The 22,637-nt window shown below is 25.2% G+C and overlaps 3 protein-coding genes and 1 non-coding gene across 4 annotated transcripts; 3 read left to right on the top strand and 1 right to left on the bottom strand.

Annotated features, from left to right (window-relative positions):
- Positions 1 to 2,895: 2,895 nt before the first annotated feature.
- Positions 2,896 to 6,340, top strand: Bm18062 (Uncharacterized protein; the record flags this gene model as incomplete). The annotated part of the gene is made up of 9 exons (XM_043075768.1): positions 2,896 to 3,000; positions 3,325 to 3,495; positions 3,653 to 3,823; positions 4,205 to 4,311; positions 4,550 to 4,631; positions 4,876 to 5,055; positions 5,222 to 5,314; positions 5,524 to 5,776; positions 6,000 to 6,340. The coding sequence occupies 9 exons, from the start codon at positions 2,896 to 2,898 to the stop codon at positions 6,338 to 6,340; spliced, it is 1,503 nt and encodes a 500-aa protein (XP_042931702.1).
- A 5,282-nt stretch (positions 6,341 to 11,622) lies between these two features.
- Bma-twk-18 (Uncharacterized protein) lies at positions 11,623 to 16,813 on the top strand (the record flags this gene model as incomplete). Its single annotated transcript, XM_043075767.1, has 9 exons — positions 11,623 to 11,808; positions 12,158 to 12,338; positions 12,724 to 12,926; positions 13,665 to 13,812; positions 14,077 to 14,246; positions 14,581 to 14,740; positions 15,284 to 15,459; positions 16,354 to 16,484; positions 16,759 to 16,813. The coding sequence occupies 9 exons, from the start codon at positions 11,623 to 11,625 to the stop codon at positions 16,811 to 16,813; spliced, it is 1,410 nt and encodes a 469-aa protein (XP_042931701.1).
- Positions 16,814 to 18,117: 1,304 nt separating this feature from the next.
- Positions 18,118 to 18,199, top strand: Bm14552. Its single transcript has one exon. It is a non-coding gene; the product is annotated as a tRNA-Ser (tRNA).
- A 1,959-nt stretch (positions 18,200 to 20,158) lies between these two features.
- Positions 20,159 to 21,731, bottom strand: Bm6749 (Uncharacterized protein; the record flags this gene model as incomplete). Its single annotated transcript, XM_043075766.1, has 5 exons — positions 20,159 to 20,344; positions 20,547 to 20,633; positions 20,895 to 20,996; positions 21,152 to 21,307; positions 21,585 to 21,731. The coding sequence occupies 5 exons, from the start codon at positions 21,729 to 21,731 to the stop codon at positions 20,159 to 20,161; spliced, it is 678 nt and encodes a 225-aa protein (XP_042931700.1).
- Positions 21,732 to 22,637: the final 906 nt, after the last annotated feature.

The following is a 22,637-nucleotide window of genomic DNA, read 5'->3' as shown; positions in this document are numbered from 1 at the left end:
CGATTTAATTTTTATTAATTCTGTTTCAATTAAAATCTGCAAATGCTGGAAAAATACAATTCATTTAAAAATGAACATTTATTGAACTTAATTGATTACTTTTATTTGCATTACACTTGATCTGCTGACATTTTATTGACTTTTTTTGACATTTTATGTTAACTTTAAACTTTAAAAGTTTACTTTAAAGCAAACTTTCATTGCAGAAATTAATTAAATTGAATAATACTTTGGTAAAGTTTCGTTTTACAATTGAAATTTCTAACATTTCTAATATTTTTTATATTTTTATTTTTTAAATCAACTAAAGAATGACTCATAGTCTTATTATTACATAATTCATACAAAGATTTAATGCAAAAAAAAAAAAAAAAAAAAATTTCTTTTATTTTTTTATCGGAAAAAAAAAGATTTATGAATAATATCGAGCAAGAAACAATTAATTGATTATTTTTAAAAATTAAAAAAAAAAAATTCACTTTTACTTTTTCTTGATAAAAAATAAAAAAAAAAAAAATTGAAGTATTAGGGAAACTAACCGGTGAATCAAGTAATTCAATAAGCCAAAATTTTTTGTTTCTTCCCTTGTTCAAGTAATAAAAATTGATACAAAATGAATAATTTTCACGGCGATTTACTGCTAATTGGTAATTATGACTAATTTCCAATGTCAAAAATGAATTTCTAACCACTTTATTTCCTCATTTTAATTTAGTCCCAAACTCTATTTATATTGATAGCGTATATGAAAATGTTTGGCATATGGAGATGCTAATTTTCGCAATAATCATGGTTTCGTAACGCAAATAGCAAACATTGTCATCCACCAATACATCACAATTTTAGCAAACCAATTATGAACCCAGGGTTTCGGCGTGGTTTGCTAAATTTTTCTTGGTTTCGCTAGAATACTATGATTTGTCTTGTGTTACCGCTGAAGGCTTGGTATAAAACAATTTCATCCATAAGGCATTATTATCTTTTTGTTTTGAAAATAGCGCAATTGAAAATGCTAAGAAAAACGTTCAATTTCATTGATTTTAAAGAAGATGATCCGGTTCCTAGTCCTAGTAAAGGCAGTAATTTTTGAGAAGACATAGAATATTGTTTGTTTCATTTCCTTTTCTAATCGGTTTTGATAGTTTTGTATAATACTTCATAATGTTTTAATCGCATATGTATGTTTTTTCATCTCGAGTCTCTTTTCAAATGAATCAGTTTCTATATTATTATTATTATTATTATTATTATTATTATTAGTAGTAGTAGTAGTAGCAATAGTATTTGTCAGTTTCGCATAAAATCCTCAAGGGCAAAAAACCAATAAATATATCATCAGGCTAACAATGAAGCGTATAATATCGTCTCTATCAACCATAGTACACGAATTAAATCGAAATATAGACGTGTACAAGTATAAATCAAAAAAAAAGTGACATACACATTTATTTATACAAAATACTATAATAAATATACTCTCTTATATATACATTAATATAGGTGTATAACTTTTTTTCCCAAACAAAACTAATTTCAACGAAACAAAAATTATAGTTATTTAATTGCCGTTCTTTTTAATTCCATTTAATCCATCAAAATCATTAAATGCAAAACATCTTTAATAGACATTTGCTTTAGTAAACAAAATTGCTAACCATAGGTTTTATTCATCGAGATGTATCCTAAATTATTGGTTTAATTGCAAAATTACTACTTAAAATTAACTTAGATTGCGAAAAAAAGATTGCAAAGCAAAAATTTCAATGAAATGACTCATCGTTTGCAATAATTTTAGGACAATGCCTTTTTCTTTAAAAAAAATTTTTATTTAAAGTTTGAAGCTTTTATTTAAAGAAATTAGAAATATTTCGTACAGTGTCTTTATGATTATCTTTTAAGACAATTTCATGCATTTTTTACTCTTATTAGATTGCTTTTGTAGGAGTCAAAAACTTCATTTATTAACAGTTTATCAGTGAATATGCTAAAGAAAGAATGGAATACACGTAAACGGTGATATGATCATATTATCTGGTAAAATTACTTCTGGTAAATTTTTAAACAATTGTTTACAAACAATTGTATTATTATTTAAAAATTGTAAATAATAAAAGATATTGATTCTTAAATAATTGATTATTAGACATATAATATTAAGCTCATTACAACAATATTTTAATGATTGATTGATAAATTATTAGAATTAATAGCAAATCAAATTTTGCTATTAATAATTCATGTAAAAAGAGCAATATAATTATATTTAATAAACAAATTTAATTACATTAAACATTAACTGATTGTAAATTGTTAAACATATGAAAATATTCATAATACTTTTTGTTTAAAATCATTTTGAATTTAATTTTAAAGTAATATCAGTTAACATTATTTTTTTTTTTTTTGTTAATTTTAAAATAATATTAGTTAATGCTTGAAGTAATTTTTTAAACTATCAATTACTCAAATTATATTGAAAAATACATTATTGATTGATTTAAATAATACAATTTGAATAATTGATAGTTTTGAAAATTATTTCAAGCATTAATTGATATTGTTTTAAAATTAGCAAAAATGATAAGTAAATAAGCAAATTGAAGTAATTTTTAAAACTATCAATTATTCAAATTGTATTATTTTTTTTGCTAATTTCTAAAATAATATCAGTCAGTGCTTGAAATAATTTTTTAGACTATCAATTACTCAAATTATATTGAAAAATACATTATTGGTTGATTTAAAAAACAAAAATGAATTTTTTGCAACATTCATATGCAAATTTCAAAAAATTATAAAATTTGCAACATTCATATGCAAATTTATTTACTAAGAAAAAAAACTAATTTATTTGATTCAAATTATTGCAACGCATCATTTGCATGCTTCTATCAGATGTGGTACGGCAGATCGCAAGAAGGAGTCCCGCAATTACAACAGCGACTTGCGTTGGATGCTGTATGGGTTGTACCAGGAGATATTCGCAAACAGTATTTGAAGGTTCCAATTAATTTAATTAACCATAATTAATTGCTAAAAAAGCATATTTATATTTATGCATAAAAAAAAACAGAAAAATGTGAAAGGAAAAACATATTGAGATTATTTGAGAACATTTTTATACCTGCATTAAATTATTGAGAAATTTCAATGTATTATTATGATTTAAAAAAAAAAGAAATTGATGAAAAAAAAAAAAGGTTTAAACGTAAAAGAATAAATTTTGCTAAAAAATATTTTAATGATTTATTTGAAATTAAATATTTTCAAAGTTTTTCTTGACTATATTTAACCATTTTTTTTTTATTTTGGTTTTCATTTAAGCATGAATTGCGTGCTGATAGATTAGAAGCTAAAGTATATTTAAAGTGGTCAGCAAATATTGGTATTAAAAATCGAGTAAAAATTGTGCTTGAAAATGGATATTCATGTAATGCACCTGCATGTTTACTTACTGCATTCTCGAATATCTTTCGCAAACTTATTTCAGCACAAGTAAATTTTAATTGAATTAATTAATATTTGTTGTACAAAATTTGTAATTATTTAAATATTTGGTCATTTCCTTTTTTAAAATATATATATATATAATTAAACTAATGAAAGTTAAATAACTTTAAATGGGTAACTATCCTAGAAAGATTATATTTAGGCAACACAGGAAACACTTTCATCGGGTAAAGAAATCACAGTTCATTTAAATGGTATGCCAAATATTACGAATGCCGGTCTCTATAATGTGGTAGCTTTCATTCAAAGTGGACAAATCAAATTTTTAGAAAGTGAATTAGAGAATGTTCTAATAGCAGCTAATGATCTTCAAGTAAGTATATTAAAGTTAACTTAATAATAAAGAATTTAGGAATTAAAATAATGCTTTTTTTAAAAAAAGAAAAAAAAAAAGATGAAATCAAGAAAGAAACAGTTGACAAAGTCAAATGTATCAAAAATAGGCGAAACGAAGAATTGATAAGCTAATAGGTAATCAAGATAAAACCAATACAGATGGAACAAAATGACTGAATTCTGAAAATATACCTTAACAAAAAATTTTTAAATGATATAGAAAAAAAATTATAGTGATTCAATAGAGGCAAATAATCTTTTTAATAATTAAAATAAATGACAAGCAAATCTTTCTATCCAATAAAATTATAGTTATGATCAGTAGATATGATTGTGTTTGCAGTAAAAAAGTTTTCAGGTGACTTCATTGGTATCATTAATTTGTGAAGAAATGACTGAACGCATATTAGAAAATACATCACCACCAATTTCATTACTTTACTCTGCTATTGCTTGTTTACCTCCGTTTGTTTAATTAATTTTTTCATTTTAAATCATATAATCAGGTGTATATATCAATGTTTACCTGTTTATAGCTTCAAAGCTTCTAGCAGATTTTGTCATCTTTTAATAGAAAAAGAACAAGTCTAATTGCTGCACGAAATTTTGTTATAATCTTGAATGAGACAATAATATTATTCTCAAAAAAAAAATTATTTTATCGTAATTTTTTTTTTATCATTAATTTTTATCTTACATTTAGACAATCACAATATCGTAATATGGTTGTTGATGGTGCAGCAATAAAATTTCATGATATTCTGGCAAGCCCAAAATTTTCAGAAGTAAAAAAAAAAAGAAAAGAAATAATTTCTTTTCTATATTTTTTTGTTTTGTTTTTGTTTGTTTTCATTATTATTTCAAAGCAATTAACTAAATGTAAAAATTTTTTTTTTTACATTTAATTAAAGAAAAAAAAAATGGAAAAGTTGCTCAAATTTAAAAGAATTAATATTCTTCTTCTTCTCTCTCTCTCTCTCTCTCTCTCTCTCTCTCTCTCTCTCTCCTTTTCCTTTCCTTTTTTTTTAGTTATCATTCGAATTGCTTTACGCACTTATTTCTTCACCAGTATTACAAGGACCTCAATGGGTATTAGAAATTTATGAAGCGATCATATTTTGGCTTCAAAATAATCCTGAACATATTTGTTATGCGTCAGCTCTTTTGGATAATGTTAATTTCAAGGAAATTATTCATGTGGCTGATAATGTTTGCTATTTATTTCCTTCCTATTTGCTTCATTTAATTTTTTTTTTTTTTTTTAAAAAAAAAACTTGGGATTATAAGGATTATTAAAGAAATGGCAGATAAATTATTCAAATTAAATTTTTATAAATTCGAAAAAAAAAAAATTGTTTTTTTAAAATTTTTCTAGCGTCAAGAAATAATGAAGAAATCATTGGAGGTGCCAGATTTGGGACCAATTGTGCAACTGTTTTTAATGGATGCAGTTTATGCCAAATTTATGGTTTTCACTTGTTTTATTTTTTGAATTTTTTAACAAATATGTCAATTTCATAATATGAAAAGAAAAATTTGCAATCATTTAAATTTGTACATTGCAAATGTTTGCGAAACAAACAAAAAAAAAAAAAAAATCAATTTTATAAGTATATGATTAAAATTAAATATTAAAAATTTAGAATAAAATAGCTACCTAAAATTTAAAAATTATAGGATGGTTTGACGTCACCAGAAAATCGCAATCAACCATTATCATCGCCCATCTATACGGTGTCTGGTGCAGAAAATGCAGTTACACCAACTCCATTAAGAGGAACATTAGGATTAGCACCATCACCTCTTGGATCATATATCATTCCACCTTTTGATTCGGTATCATCTGCAACAACCAGAAGTATTAGTAATGAAACATCCGTATCAGTTAACAAAAATTGGCGTCCAGCTCAACAGCTTCCAATAGGATCTGGTAGTTGTTAACAGTTTTTAAAACAATCTTACGTAATTTACCCAACCTAGGAAAAAACTAGTGATAGTAGACGAGAACTTTGGGCTGAAATTTTAGCTCAACAATCAAAGCATGTCTAAAAGTGGACATGTAACAGGTGAAATGATTCCACTCCAAAGTAGCACTGCTCCCTCAATATTACCACCAAAAAGCTCTCGTGATTCGATTTGTACGGTAATTACAGCACATAATGATCCGGTACTCATCTACTCAAATGTTCCTATTACTACTGCTGCTGCTAGCGATGGTACTGCTGGTGCTATCGGTGGTTGTGCTATCGGTGGTGGTGCTATTGGCGATGGTGCTACTGGTGGCGGTAGGGGTGAACAGGAAGGATCAGGCGCTATCAAAAGCTCTCCAACACTAGAATCAGCTGAAATTCGAACAAGTAGCAGTCAAGAATCGGAATCAAGTTCGAAACGACGACCTAAATTTGAGCAAATCCTATTACGAACTGAACCACCAGGAAGTCGCAAAGAATTACGTAAGAAACGACAGGCACGTGAAAAAACTGACACGAAGTGATTAGAAATGATTTTTTTCATTTTTGTTTTGTTTTGTGAAAAACATTTAAATATATGAATTTAAATGCATATTTCTTGTTTAATTTTAAAATAAAAAAAAGAAAATAATAAAATGATTAGATTGGAAAAGGTACAAGAAATTAACTTAAATAATGCTTAATTAATTTAAACATTTTCTAAACTGACAATAAATAAATTTAATAATTAAATTATTGCAAGAAAAGACAAAAGCTATTTGTTATCTAAGTGAAAACAAACAACAAAATTAATAAAAAAAAAAAGAAAAACCGATATCATTTTTAATTGATTTTTATTTTAATCTTACTTTTTGAAAATAAAATAAATGAAAGAAAAAAAAATTTTTTTTCTTTATTAAAAAATACAAACTTAATATTAAAACAGAAAATTTGATGCTAAAAGCAAAAAGTTTAATGCCAGTTTTGACACATAATTTTATTTTACATTTACTTCAATTTTAGAATTGAACAGAATGAAATGACATGGTTTTCTTTTTTTTTTTAAAAACAAAAACGATGAAATGCTTAAATCTTTTCAATGTAACTATTGCGATATTCTATCTCCCTCCTGTTCTCTCTCCCTCTTCTTCCTCCCCTCCTTTCTCTCCTACCTCCCCCGTTTCTATCTTTCCTCTCTCTCTTTCCCTCCTCTCCTCTTTCTCCCCTCCCCTCCTTTGTCCCCTCTTCTCTTCTCTTCTCTCTCCTGTCTTCTCTATCTCTCTCTTCTCCCTCTTTCTCCCTGCTCTTCTCCCCTAAACAACAAAAAATAAGACATATATAGCGATATTCAACTATATTATTGATAACAGTGAGAAGCAAACAATAACTCCTATGCAATTTTGCAAAATGTTTAAATTTGATTATCAAAACAAAATGCATACTAAATTTGTTTGGTCCACCAGTTACAAGATCTGGATGATTACACACACAATTTGCGTAATGTGATTAAACCAACGAATGCATCCATTTTACCGGATAAAACATGGTCACACTCACGAGATGATAAATATTCTTCACAAAGTTTACGTTGACATGGTGTAATATTACAAAAAAAAAAAAACACCTTAAGGAAGAAAAGCAGTAAATAACTCAAAGACTATTACATTGTTTTAAATTAATAAAAGGGGTCTGAAATTAAATGAAATAAATAAAAACGCACCAGTAAAAATCAACCTGTTCTGTTTTCGTGTGCTAAATGAATAGACATTTCAACATCCTTTTTCAAGCGTCTTAAGATTGATCGCATCCCTGAAATGCTAAATTGTAAAAAATACATAAAATTTATCAAAAATTTTGAAAATACCATGATTCAAACGGATATGGAAAAGTTTAAAATAGAATAAGAATGTGAACAAGGCTACTTAACTTTTTTTTAGCAGTGAATCACTAAGCGGCAGTAATACATAATCTTTACAGAAAGAGACTAATACGTGAGAAGGTCGACTGTTACCTTTCTTTTTAAAAGTTATGATGAGACAATCACTACCATAAAATTTCTACTTAGTGTACCGATACATTTCTTAACATAAATTTCCTCAATAAAATCTTTCAATACCAAATCTCTGGAATATCTTTATTAAGAAGTAAGAACCTCAAAATGCACGCACATTTATAAGCGGTACGCACTTGAACCGCAGTAGCGATTGGAGTAATTGGAATTGAAAATTTATCCATGAATGATTTCAAAGCACCGAGGCGACCGGGATAAACAAAATTGATCAATGACCTATAAATGATATTCCGTTCTTATTGTTAGCTCAACATCAACATTATATAACACAGTGATAAAAGAGTTTAGAGATTAGTTAACACACCTTTTTCATAATCATACTTCAAGTTTAGTCGACAAAAATATATTCTATACATATCTGAATGCACTGTGACCCTAAACTGAACTGAAAATAGCTTAAACACATACCATAACTCTCGAAGAGAATTTTGCAACAGTGAACGGCTTAGAATCAACTTGTGAGGAGTATGTATTTCTTTCACGGTAGGAGTAATCTTAAAATTAAGACTTGTGATTTTAAGTGTAGAGAAAATATTAAATAATGATCTTAGAGACATCTTACTTCAAAATATATAACTTTACCTGCAAAAAGAATCCGAAGCAATAAAAAATTAGTTGGGAATTAAGTTGTTTATTACATTGCACTCCTGAGCGTCTTTTGCTATACTTTCTATATGCTTTAAGAAATGCGTATCATGATAACTTGTTCTCCTAGATTAATAATCTCCTCCTATCACATAAAGAATTTGAGTTATCATCGCATTCATATTTAAAAAAATGTAGAAATCAACAGATGGGCGAAACGAATATCAAGATTCCTTCTCATGAACTTTTATGAAGCATTTTACACAAATTAAGATAAAAACTCGTATAAAAAAAGTAGAGACAACTACTACCTGCGCATCCGGGTTTCTAATTTCATGCCCCTCATCAAGTATTATATAATGCCAGACTTTGTCAATCAAGTATTTTCGATTTTTAGCAAATGTTCCATATGACGTTAACAAAACACTACCATCGCTAAAAGTAGCTTGAAAGCATATTTTTCATTCGATGTGATATTTAGTACAACTTTAAAACTCGAACTAAAATAGTACGAATTTCAGAAATTTCAAAAAATACGACTACAAATTCAGTTTCACGTAGCGCTTTACGTGTTGTACTACTGAAAAGCCTGATCCAACTGAATTGCTTTGCAATACGAATACAAATTCAGAAACTACGCAAAATTGGACGTATGAAATAGAATCTTCAGAATCTCAAGAAACGAGTAGTTCTCAAATAACAGATATAAGTGATAATTCAAATTAAAATATTATGTTAAAAATTATGATAACTTAAAAATTGGCAATAAATAATTGCTTTAAATTAAAATTTACAATTGAAAAAAAATGCATTTTTTATGATTTTTTTATGATATATGCATTTTATGATATATTTTAAAGTTAAACAAGAAATATGCACTTAAATTCATATTTTCATGTGGTCTTATTTAGGAAAATTTTTAAAAAATTATTGCCTTCAACTTGCTACATTTAAAATTGTTTGTTAAATGACAATTATTATAAAAATCAATAAATTAATTAAGATCATTATAAATTATCATAGATGATTGAATCATTATAAATGATATCAAATTAACATCTAATAAATGATTAATCACTTCATTTAAATTTTATTTTTTACAAGACAAAACAAAAATGAAAAAAGAGAAAAAACGAAGAGTGTAAAGGAGAAAAAAAATGAAAGAAATGACAACTTCTTATCATTTAAAAAAAAAAAAAAGCGAAAGCATATTAGAAACGTTTTTGTACGTTCAATTCAAAAAATATTATCGGTTAATTAACAGCTGTTAAAATATTACTTTAAATTGTTTACATTTCTCTTTAAGTTTACTTAACAATTAATTATATAATTATTTTATTAATTATATAATTAACTGATTGTTTTGGTTAATTCAGTTAATTTTTATTCAAATTTTTTTTGGTTATGATGACTGCTGCCATTTCTCTTATGATTTATCATTCTTCGATTATGAGAATTTACTTATGATCCTGAAACATTACATTATTATTATTATTATTATTATTATCATTAGACTATTATTATCAATCTTTTGTCATTAATAGTATTATTACTATTACTGAATGCTGCAGCGGTTTTCATAATCATTATTTTTATATATAATTATTATCACTATCTTACTTGTCATCAGTGCTTATTTTTGAACTACTATCATTGTTCTTAATAATTATCATTTATTGCATATTTGTTATCACTATCATATCATTGTTATTAACATTTTTGTATTCAATTAAGATAAGTGCTAAAATTATTAATTAATTACAACTAATATTCACTGATCGTTATCACTACAAGCAAATATTATCTGAATTCTCGATATATCACAAATATTAACAAATGCAAAGCATAATACATTTGCATAAGATAAATTAGTACGATAATAATATCAGCGATATTTCAATCAATATTTTAATTTCAGGATGAAAAACTTTAATTTTACTTTTGTATTTTTTCAGCAAATTATTAAAACAGTAATTGTCTGCAAATGCTTTTAATTAACAAAGCACTGCAATATAAACTGCAACTCAAAAAAAAAACGACAAATTTTCAAAATTCAGTTTTTTTTTTCGTTTTGTAATTTTCATTACAAATAAGCAATAACTATTTGTTAATTATTTGTGACTAAAAACTTTTGCAAATGTAAAATAAAAATGATAAAATTTCAAATTTTACTTTTCTTTCTTTTTTTTGCGATAAATTACAAAGCAGTAATTATTGCATGCATCTAGCAATTGAATATATCCACGATGATATATTATCTGACATCTTACTTTGACCTTTCCGCCTGAGCAATCAGCAAAATCCATCCAATTCGTTCTCGAAAAGTAAAACTGATGAAAGCATATGAGAAGGTTTCGAATTAGCAATTAGCACTTTCTGTTTTTCATTAAAAACTACGATTCGTTTTCTTCTTTTTTTTTCTTTTTTTTTTCTGTTTTTCTCAAACTTTTCATTTTACTATTTATTCCGTTTTTTTTCCGTTTCAGGTTCGCTTTATTTTGTTTTCTTGTCATTTGAATTTTTTTTTCTTTAATTTGAAATAATTGACTATATTAGTTTAAATTAAACGTTCTTTTTTAATTTTATCAATTTGTAGGCAAAATTTTTACATTTAAAATTTGCTTCAAAAGAAAAAAAATCATTGATATGCTAAAATTTGAAATTATTTTTGATATTTCCGTTATGTTCAATTTTCTTTTTTTTAATTGTGCTGTGTCAAGAGAAGAAAATGTTTTAACATTTTTCTAATAATTTTGAACAATTCGCTCGCTTATTTTCCATTTCTCTCATTTTGCTCACTTTTTTTATCATTTATTAAATTTATGAAAAATTCATAAATTTATCTTTTATGTTGATACTTACGTGTAATGAACTCTAAATATCAATTGCAATTTCAAAATATTTAGCAATTCTTTCCGCTTTGTCTTATATATTTAATCTATTTATAACTTTGAAATTTCCCTTTTTTTTTTTTCTAGCAAATTTTTAACATAGAAATAGAAATTGATTTTAATTAATTCATTTGGAATATACCGTAATGTGCGTGCGTGTAAACGTGACGAACAATATTTAAAATAAAATAAATAATATCAAAAAGTTTACAAAAATATAAATGAATTTGTTTTATTACATCTTCTTTTTTTTTTTGTTAACTAAATTTAAGCATAAAAAATGCCAATAGCAAAAACAATTCAAAATGTTCACGCATTTATAACGATTGGTCTTCGTCCACTGATACCACTTGGAATATTGATAGCGTATACGTTAATTGGCGCATTTATGTTTATGTACGTGGAAGGGCCAAATGAACGTCAAGACATTGAATTACATCAACGTGAACAGCGCGAAATATATGAAGTAATTTTAATATATATAAATTTAGTTTTTTGATAATTTTGATGGATAGAAGTATACATGTTTAAATTATTTCAAATGATTAATTACATTTATTATTATTACTACTACTATTATTATTATCATTATTATTATTATTATTGTTATTACTATTATCATCATTATTATTACTAATATTATTTTTATTATTGTTATTATTTTGATTTATGTATGCAATCATAATTAGTGCACCCCCTCTTAATAATTACATCAAGTTTTTTTTGATAATTTTGATATTTAGAACTATACTTTTAATTATTTGAAATTAAATTATTTGAAATGATCAATTTTAAAATTTAAAGCATTAATTTAGGATGTGGCATATCGAATACACAATTTAAAAGGATTAAGTGCAATGCGAGCATATAATCAAACAATTCGAATGTTGAAGAAATTAGCAAAAAAATTAGGAATGAAATATCCCACAATGGAAGATGCTAAATGGACATTCTGGGGATCAATCTTTTATTCACTTACTGTTTATACAACTATTGGTAGGAATAATTAGCAATGATTTAATTTGCTAAATTTCATTATCAATTGATAATGTGATCATTAATTATTTAACTTTTTCAGTCAAACTATAATTAGTAATAGCAATATTTAATTTAAATTATTTAATTAAAAAAAAAACTACTTAATTAAAAGTTTTTAAATTTAAAAAAAAAATTATATTTAATTGAGCAAGAAAGTATTTAGTTTTGATTTGAAGTGCAAAGTACAATTTGCAATCAATTTATCATTGATGATCAAGCTTAATAGTAGTGAAATGATAACTTCAGCTGATTTTATTATAGTTAGTGAATGAAAAATGCATCATTTAAGAAGTTCTATAAATATTGCTATTTTAACTTTTAGTTTTAAATTAGTATATTTTAGGTTACGGAAATATTTATCCGGTAACGACACTTGGACGTATGTTAACGTTAATTTACGCATTCGTTGGTATACCGCTAACATTATTATCACTAATCGCATTAGGTGGCTTATTTGCACGATTTTGCAAAATGTTATGGCTTATCGTAGCTAAAACATTAGCTCGATCATCGCGTTTTGTCTCGAAAGATCTCGAGAAACATATCGTAAGGATGGATTCTCATTTTTTATTTTAGAAATTCTCATATAAATTATGAAAAACAATAATAATTGTTAATTACCCTATTTTATCGAAATCATATAAACATTGAAATGTAATATTTTGCCTATTATTTACTTTTGAAGTTTGACTTTTTTTTTGAATACATCATGTAAAATTTAAAAATTTTTATGCTTCAAAATCATTTATTGTAATAATTGTTATTAGCACTGATGTCAAAAAATTCCAATTTCAACAATCAAGAAGGAAATTTTCAAAATTCAAACTTTTTAAAAAATTTTCGAAATTCCACTTGAATACTATTGACAGTAGAGAAATGTTTTTTATATATATATATTATTTTATTTGCATTGATTAAAAAATTTTAAAATATTACGATCAATTGTATTGCGTGAAATGCATGAAATTTTTTAATGGATCATTTTATTATTCAAACTACTTAAACATTTCATATTTTGCTCCTTTTTAATATACTTCAAATTAATCGTTAAATAAATTAACAACAAAAAAAAAAAAAATTAAAAGTTAAATAAATTAATTGTTAAATAAAATTGTTACAGTTTTATTTAATTAAAAATTAATTACATAAAACTGTAAAAGTGATTAAACAGGTTGAAAACTTAAAAAGCTATCATTTCATTTAAAATTAATAATCAAACACTTAACAATATCAAAAGTTTATAAGCAAAAAATTGCTTTTCTCTCTCTCTTTTTTATTTTTTAGGAAGAGAAAATGACATTATCAGAAACTGTTTTGGATGAAAATGAAGAATTGCTCAATTTCCCGGTGGGCGGTTTAATTATAATAACAATTCTTTGGGCATTCATTTGCGCTGGTTTATTTCTCATTTTCGAAAATGATTGGTCTTATGGTAAAGAAAGCCTTTTCGCATTATCCTTTTTTACATTAAAAATTCTTGAAATGTTTAAATTACTTAAAATATAATTCATTTCGTTCTTTTTTCTCTATTAAATGATTTATTGTTTTGCATGTTTAAGGAAAAAAAAAGAAACACGGAAGTGCAACTTTTATGTTTTAATATGTTAATTTATTTTATAAAAATTCTATGTTAATCTAAATTTGCAAATGTACAACAAATGCTTAAAGTGGTAATTTAACTTTTGTTACTTTTCAGGTACGTCACTTTATTTCACATTAATATCATTTACAACTATTGGATTTGGTGACATTTTACCAAGTCAACCAGATTACATTGCTCATATTGCTATATGTTTACTAATTGGCCTTGCATTAGTGTCAACTGTCATCAATGTCATCCAACAACAAATTGAAGCATTAGCTATTGTAATTAATTATCTTAAGCAGAAATCATTTTGCATTCGTTAGTACTAACATTGTACTTTTGTTAAATTTTAACCAATTAATTTCAGACATATTTGTAATAATTCAGTTAAATGTTAGGAAATTAATTACTATCACTCATTTTATTTTATTTATTCGCATTTTATACTTTTACTTTTTTACCAATTAAAAATTAAAGTTTCATACATTCTATGAAAAGAAAAATTTTTGGGTTTTTTTTGAAATAAAATTTTTTACTGAATTATTGAATTATTTTTAAATTATTAATTTTTTTTTTTTACTGAATTATTTTTCTTTTTGTTTTTTTATTTGCAAGGGAATGGATAAAAATATCGACAGTGAATATAAAAATGCATTGGAAAAACTTGAATGCAATGATGAACAATTCGAATATCACGTTGATAATGATGATATTGATAATGATAATGGTAATAATGATAGCAAAAATGATATTACCAGTCAGGAGCTATTAAAAGGTTACTTAAATTATTATTTATTTGCTTTATTAAATGATAAATATTAGCATTAAAAGTAGCTTTTTTTTTAAAATGAAACTAAATATTTTGAATTTTCATATATTTCCTGGAAATATTATTATATGTGAATAGAGTTCAATTTTGAATCATTTTTAGCTATTAAATTTTATCATTAACAATATTTTACTGAAATATTAAACTATAATGAAAATCTTTCAGTTCAGCTTGTAATAATTGTATTCAATAAAATTTGATGAATCGTAGGTAATTGGAAAAGGATTTTATAATAAAATTATAATTACTATCTTATAAATGATTACATTAGACTGAAATAGCTTATTTATTCAAGGCAGATTTTAAAAATAAAAATAAAAACAAAAGAAAGAGCATAATAAGATTGGAGTGACAAATATATGTAATTCAAAAAAAATTTTTTTTTTTTGCTCAAGAATTGATAATTTTAAATTTTTAATTAAAATTTTTGCTTCACAGATATTTCCGCGTTTTTTAATTAAACTACAATCTGATTAATTTGTATTGCAGAGGATGAGCCATTGATAAGTTTTGACAATATCTTATCAAAAATGCCACTGAGGAATCACATTTTATATAAGGTTATGCCAGAATTAGGTAAAAAACAAATTATCAAAAAAATTGAATCACGTGGACAGCAACGAGTGAAATCAACGCAAACCGATACGTCACTTCTTGAATCTTTGGTAAAGTCATTTTTTACTTTATATGATTTAAATTAATTCAATTGCAATTAAAATTCAAAATGAAATTAATTAAGCGAATATTAAGTCTCAGCTGTTTAATGAATCCAAATATGTTGGAAAATTCATCGATTAGTTGGTTGTATGTGTGCTTTAAAATTTATTAAAGCTATAAAAAGGTCATTAAAATTTAGAATTTAAAATTGTTGCATTTTTCGAGTGATTTCTGCTTGTACTTTCCTCTGTAGGCGAAAGAGAAAATTAATAATAAATTCCTGTTTTTTTCTTTTTTTTTTTTTTGATTTTTATATTCCATATTAATCTTTTTAATTTTTATATTTTATAATAATCTTCATAAAAATAATAAGTAAAAGTAAAAATTTGCTAATTTAATAACCTAAAATTTGTTTCACATTAAACAAAACCACAATTTATTTCCTTTTTGAGTTAAATTTTTTGATAAATCCAAATAATTATTATTATTCATTAAAGTTATGATTTTTCACTCAGAAAATGTCATTTGTCGTTTTACAAATATTTGTTTATTCATATCATAATATAACTTAAACTGGAATATGGATAAATAATTTCCTCTTTTATCGAATAGATAAAATATTATTAATAAATCAAAAAATAAATAAATAAACAAGGAAAAATTAAACTTCAATGGAATCTTTAATCATTGCGAATATTAAATGAAATTTCTTTGAACATAAAGAAAAAAGCAGAATTTTATTTTTCATATAGAAAAATATTTTCAATTGCAAGTTGATATGCTTAATAAATTTTCGTTTCTTTTTCGTTTTTTTCCTTTTTTTTTTTTGGAAATTTTATAGACAATCAAAAATTTTGGAATACTTTAAAATGAAATCCAAATTTTATCTATAATATTATTAGAAACAATCATATATAGCTCAAAGTTATTCGATAAAGCATGAAATTGAAATGATATTTGATTTAAGACGAGATGTCGAAAATTTTGAAATTAGTAATGTACTGCTGTCACTATGCAAGTATTTTATCTACATGTAAGTTATTAATTTTAATGTTCATTTTAAACTTTTCGTTTATTTATCGACATATTTCAAAAAAGAACAATGATTGACCTTTATAATTAATTAAAGCAATTAATATATTTTAACTCTAATAATTGAAGTTAAATCGTTGTTAGATTTCTTGTTAGAATTTTTTGTCAAACAAAAGCTAGAAATTTTATCCATATGAATGTATGTACGAATTGTTGCTGTAAATGAAAAATTATTAGTTAAATTATTTTTAAATTTTAATCCTTCAAATTTTTAGAATTCTCGAAGAAAGCAATGAAGTGAAAAGTGATTATGAATTGATAAATTTATGAATGCAATAATTTTATTGAATGTATTGAAAATAAAATTATTCATTTTTTTTTTTCACTTTTAAAAGACAAATTAAAATTTCAGATCTAATTTTAAAGAAAGATTTTTTTGCTCTTTTTTCCACATTATCTATTCTTTTATTTTATACTGTGGAGAGAAATGAATGCGATAAATTCACTGAAAAATATGGTTGTTATCATTTCATTTCAAAATATCAAATTTATCACTCGAAAATATCAATTTATCCTTATCATTTCTATCTTTTATTTGCAATATGTCATTAACATTTAGTGCGTAAGAAATTAGCTTTACTAATTAGCCATTAGTTAATTTCATATGCTAACAAGTTAATAGTATAAATGATCGATTTGTTAAAAGTCAATTTTCTCAATACTTAAAAAAAGTTCAAACTTTATTACTTTATTACTGTTAAATTCAAAGATGAATGAATTTTTTTTTTTTTTTTTTACTGAGCTTAGCATCTGCTAAATTAGGAAACTGAAATTTATACAGAAATACTCAAAAACTTCAATCTGTTATTATCTATTATTTCATTATTTCTGTTTAATTACCCAAGTTTGAACCCAAGGAAGATGTGAAATGCAATGAATCGATATGGAAGAGATGATAATACTACTTCAATGGTACTATACTGATAATGAAAGTGAGAATATCAATGGTACTACACTGATAATTTTTCATTTAAATATTTAGGAACTGACTGAAATATTCACAAAGAATTAAATATTTATGTAGGAAGATTAAAGAAAGAATCAAAATAAATTTTTATCTTTCTTCACACAGATAATAAATTCCATTGGTAAAATCTTTTGAATTCTTCCCGAAATATAGAAATATTTCTGAAATAACTTTAAATCCTTCCCGAGAAAGATGTGAATATTGATGAACATTCAATTTAATTATTTGGAAAAATCTTCTCGAAAGATCTCCTGAACATAAACTGAAAAATCCTCCAAAAATACTTGCTAAATTTTGTTGAAAGCATAAAACATCATATAGATTAAACAAAGAATGCACAAAGGTCATCCGGATCCAGAAAAAAGCGGAATGAGTAATTTCTGTGGATCTTACATTAAGATAGCATAATAGAGGACAAATGGATGTTGTATGCATGAATGTGAGTTCATTTCTGATCTCATACAATAATATTTTCCTTTATAGTTTTTTAAATTTTTGAAGTCTTCATTTCGAAAAAAAATTTTTTATAAACTTTTAATCTCAAATTGAGAAAATTTCTTTTTAAAACAAATTCAACATCAATGAACTTGTCACTGCTCACTCCATGGATCGGGTGGCCGAGTGGTTAAGGCGATGGACTGCTAATCCATTGGGGTTTCCCCGCGTGAGTTCGAATCTCATCCCGATCGCACTGCCTTTTTTGCACAACAGATTTAAAACTGTAATAAGCACTTTGTTACCTTAGATTTTGCAAATTTATTTTCTCGTAAAATATTTGTTGGAATCATAATCATTTCAATTATTTTATGTTTTTGGAGAAAGATATTCGTTAGTAATTACTAATAATTTTAAGCAAATTCAAATCTTTTAAAAACAAATAAAAATGTTTCTAGAAATGTTTTAATGAAGAAATTAGTTGCATAAATTAAAGAATAAAAATTTTTTGGAAAAACTATGAATATTTTATTTGATCAAAATATTTCAGAAATAAAGTAAATAAGAACAACACTAGATGCTTATTAATTAACAATTATGTGTAATTAATTGTTGACTACAGGAATATTTCATCAGAAAAGAAAAATAAAAAAGAGACAAATTAAAAAGTAATAATTAGGAAAATGAAATGTAACAAAAAAAAAAAAAAGAAAAAATTCTAATAATAAGTAGAAAAATGAAAAATGTAAAAAAATGTAAAAGAAGAATTTTAAAAGCATAAATTAACAGAAAACTGAAATAGAATACGATTGACTTTTCAATTGATCAAATGTAATATATTAAACTGAAGAACTTTTAAATTTAAAAATTCTCAAACAATGCAAATACTTAGAGAAAACATTAATAATATTACTTGATGGACGGAAAAATTAATACATTAATAAGCTAATCAATAAGAAAAACCAAATAATATAATTATCAAATACACAACTGTAGGAAGGAAAAGGCTTTTTAAACATTTTAATGGTTAAAATATATGAAAAAAAAAAAAAAAGATTTAACCACACATTCACTCTCCCTTTCAACTCTGATAACTGATATTAAGGAAAATATTGTAATTACTCACTTAAAAATAACTTTTTCTACTTTTTACAACTTTTCACAGCTAATTATCACATTTCTAACTTTTCACAAAAATTGATCACTTCACTTACTCTATATTAATATTTCAGCAGAATAATTTTAAAATGTTAGAACCGGAAATATTTTACATTGCCTGAAATCATCCTGGCGGTGAGCTGTCCTTTTATGTAATTCAGTTCCTATTTTATTACGCATTTTAAAAACTTCACAGAGAAACATTAGCAGACTTTGAGTGTAATTATATGATTATACCATAGAGAATTCAAAACTAAATCAATCCTATTCTTTTAAAAGCAACTAAAAAAAGTCAAATTCTGATTGTCTTATAAATTTCCTACCTGTAATATGAAATAATTATGTTGCAGTTCACGACAAAAAGTGTTACATATGCAGATAAAAATGAAGGAGCTATCACTGTGTTATGGATAACAACAATAATAATTTATCTTTTATTAGTGCAAGCTGCATATCTAATTAATAAAAATTTGTATACATGGTCTGCAGTTATGCAAGCAAAACATTTGAAAATGCTCCGTGATCGAGAATATGTTTTACTTCGAACATACAATCGAGAATTGCAGTTCAGTAGGTTAATGCAGGGAATAATGGAAGATGAAGATATTGGTGATACTAATGAGACGACAACTGTTGAATGAATGAAATATTTTCTGATTTTATTGTTTAGAAATATTATCCATTTTCACATTTCAATGAAAATACAAATTGTTGGAATTAACAATTATTTTTATGCAAAAATGTGATGATGCATAATGTAATTCAAAAAACATTACCTGTTCAAATTTTATACAATAGCAAAATGAGATTAGTGTTAGCTTAGATATGATCCCCTTTTGCTATATAACAATAAAAATTTATATACATAACAACAATAGAACTACCTTTTTCATTTCTTTATTGTTTTTTGTTTTTTGTTTGGTTCTGTAGCATACATTCAAAAAAAGATAGAAAAATGATCAAATAAAATATCTAAATATGACTTGAAAAAAGGTTTCCTTGTCTGCGAAAAATAGCAGCAAAACTACTAATTCCACAATAAAACTGTATGGAACTTACGAAGTATTTCGTCTTTCGCTTTTCAAAAGGTTTTTATCAACTTTTGAACGGAAAATGAAAAACCAGAATAAAAGATTATCAAAACAACCATCATATTTTGTAGCAAATGAAATTTCAAAGGCTTCTCTAAGTGCATAATATATTGCTTCAATCGTTGCAAGATGATAATCTGATAAACCTCGCTGAAATCTCCATAGAAGATCAAAAATATTAAATATGAATTTTTCATTTAAAAGAATCCATTATCTGGAAAAACACATGGACATTTACCCTCATTTTTTTTTAAAAAAATGAAAGTATGATTACAGTGATCCAATAAAAAAGAAACTGAACTTGAAAAAAGTCAGAAGCTCAATCTGAAGCTAAAAATATTTAAAACTTAACCTGGGGTCGCCAATATTTCGTTTTGTAAGATCGTAATGTCACAACGGGAAGATGCTGTAACTGTGGTAATAACTTTAGTCCTCCAATCTAAAATGAACTGTGTTAACATTTATCCCAAATATATTTTAAAACCGAAAAGAAACATCGTAGTGCCCAAACAGAAACAAAAATTCGTTTAGTATTTTATAAAATTTTCTCAACGAATATCACTCGATAGTACTTCATAGAATATCAGCTCAGGAATAAAGTGCTTTAATTTAAAAAAAAAAAAAAAAAAAAAAAAAAAAAAAGAGATCTGAGCTACTAACAAAGGATAATTAGCTAAAAATAAAGTCATAAAAGCAAAACCTGAAACCATGTTGAGTCGAGGAACACAAAACGTTTGATAGCACCTCGTTTCTTAATAAAATCATCTACAGAAGAAGCATTTTCGGAATAAACTACCAATACCTGATAAAATTATACGGTTACATCGGAAAGGAATTTTTTTGTTTTTTCTTTGCGGTATAATTTAATGAGTATATGGGAAGTTTCTAGTGGTTTCAATAAATGCAAAAAACTATTATGATCAAACATAGATGAGGAATAAGAATGAGGGGAAATACCGTATTTTCCTGTTTGTAATTCGGAGAGTTATAATCAGGAACATTGGATGATTCATATAATGTAGTAGAAGATGGAGCAAGAAGAAGGCAATGCAATGCAGTACTTTTACTATTCTTTTCCTGTGGATGTTTGATAATATCAATATGAACTGGTAGCTAAAAAATGCATATTATAACGTAAATTTCATTTCTTATTTATTGAATAATAATTAAATTATGCTAAATTAAGATAGTAATAATGCAATTTAAAGTAACATTTTTTCAGCAATTTCTCTGCCAAGCAACCTCATAATCATAACACAAACATTAGAAAAGATGATAATTTATTCTAGAATGTTTTCTGCTTAAATTAGTCCTAGTTATTTAATGCCTGTTTAGATTTTTCTGTTTAGAAAATGATTAAACCAATATACTGTTAAGTGAGAAAATGAACCTCTAGTCGAGGAACTAATTTCTCCACATTAGGCATATAAATTTTACAGTTGTAACAAAAATACATTCGTTTCCGACCACAATTTGAACATATTTGCTTTTTTAAACCTTCCAAACTATTCATATCTGATATTTTCAATCGTTCCATTACATTTGCCACAAACTGCAATAGAAAATAACGAAAGAATAAATAACAGTTCTAGGAAATTTCCATACTTTTAAATGATAATTGATATTGTATAGCTTTTTTTCTTTATGAAAAGTTAATTCTGATTGATAGAAGTTTGCAAATTTTTTTTTTTTTCCTTGCTGCAGAGATTACATCCCTCATCTATAACCAAAAAAGCATATCCTACTTTAACTGCTATGTTCAACGATATCAATCCAACCAGAGAATGAAAACATCCAAAATCAACATGTTTGCTGATAAATTTTCATCCTAGTATTCAATGTGAAAATAAGATTTTACTTAAAATTATTGCATTACAAAAATGATCAGTTTTTACTCTGATATAAATCTACTGAACAATGTTCAAAACTATTTTACGTTCAATAAATTTTATCGCCTTTGTCTGTTGGAAAATACTTCGTGGCAATTGGCACAACTCTACACCAAAATGAATTCAAAATCAAAACTCGAATTCGATCGTTACAGATCGATAACTACTCGAACTCCTAGCACAATAAAAAAAAAAATCACAAAGCATGCCAATACTTTAAAATTCCTTCATGAATATATGGAGAAACACATTTCAGAAACTTAAAATGAAGATTGTGACCTCCATGAATCACAAAAACAGGAAAAGTATCCAACCCAAAATTGCTGTCCTGCTAATGTGTGTTAAGTAAAAGCAAGGCATATTCCCGATACCTTTATCTGAAATACTACAACTAATATCATCAAAAAAGAAAACTTTATCAGTATATGTGAAGCAAACATATCCATCAATACAATGTAAATTCTATGAAGAGGGAAACGAAAAACAAACAATGCAAAGTAAATTGTTATTAGCATTAAACAGGAGTTAAAATAACCAAAATTTAATTTTCTTAA

The sequence above is a fragment of the Brugia malayi genome (genome assembly GCF_000002995.4).
Source record: "Brugia malayi strain FR3 genome assembly, contig: Bm_v4_ChrX_scaffold_001, whole genome shotgun sequence".
NCBI classification, from domain to species: Eukaryota; Metazoa; Nematoda; class Chromadorea; order Rhabditida; family Onchocercidae; genus Brugia; species Brugia malayi.
The sequence above is the reverse complement of the archived record's forward strand: the minus strand, read 5'-3'. Positions and strand labels throughout refer to the sequence as shown.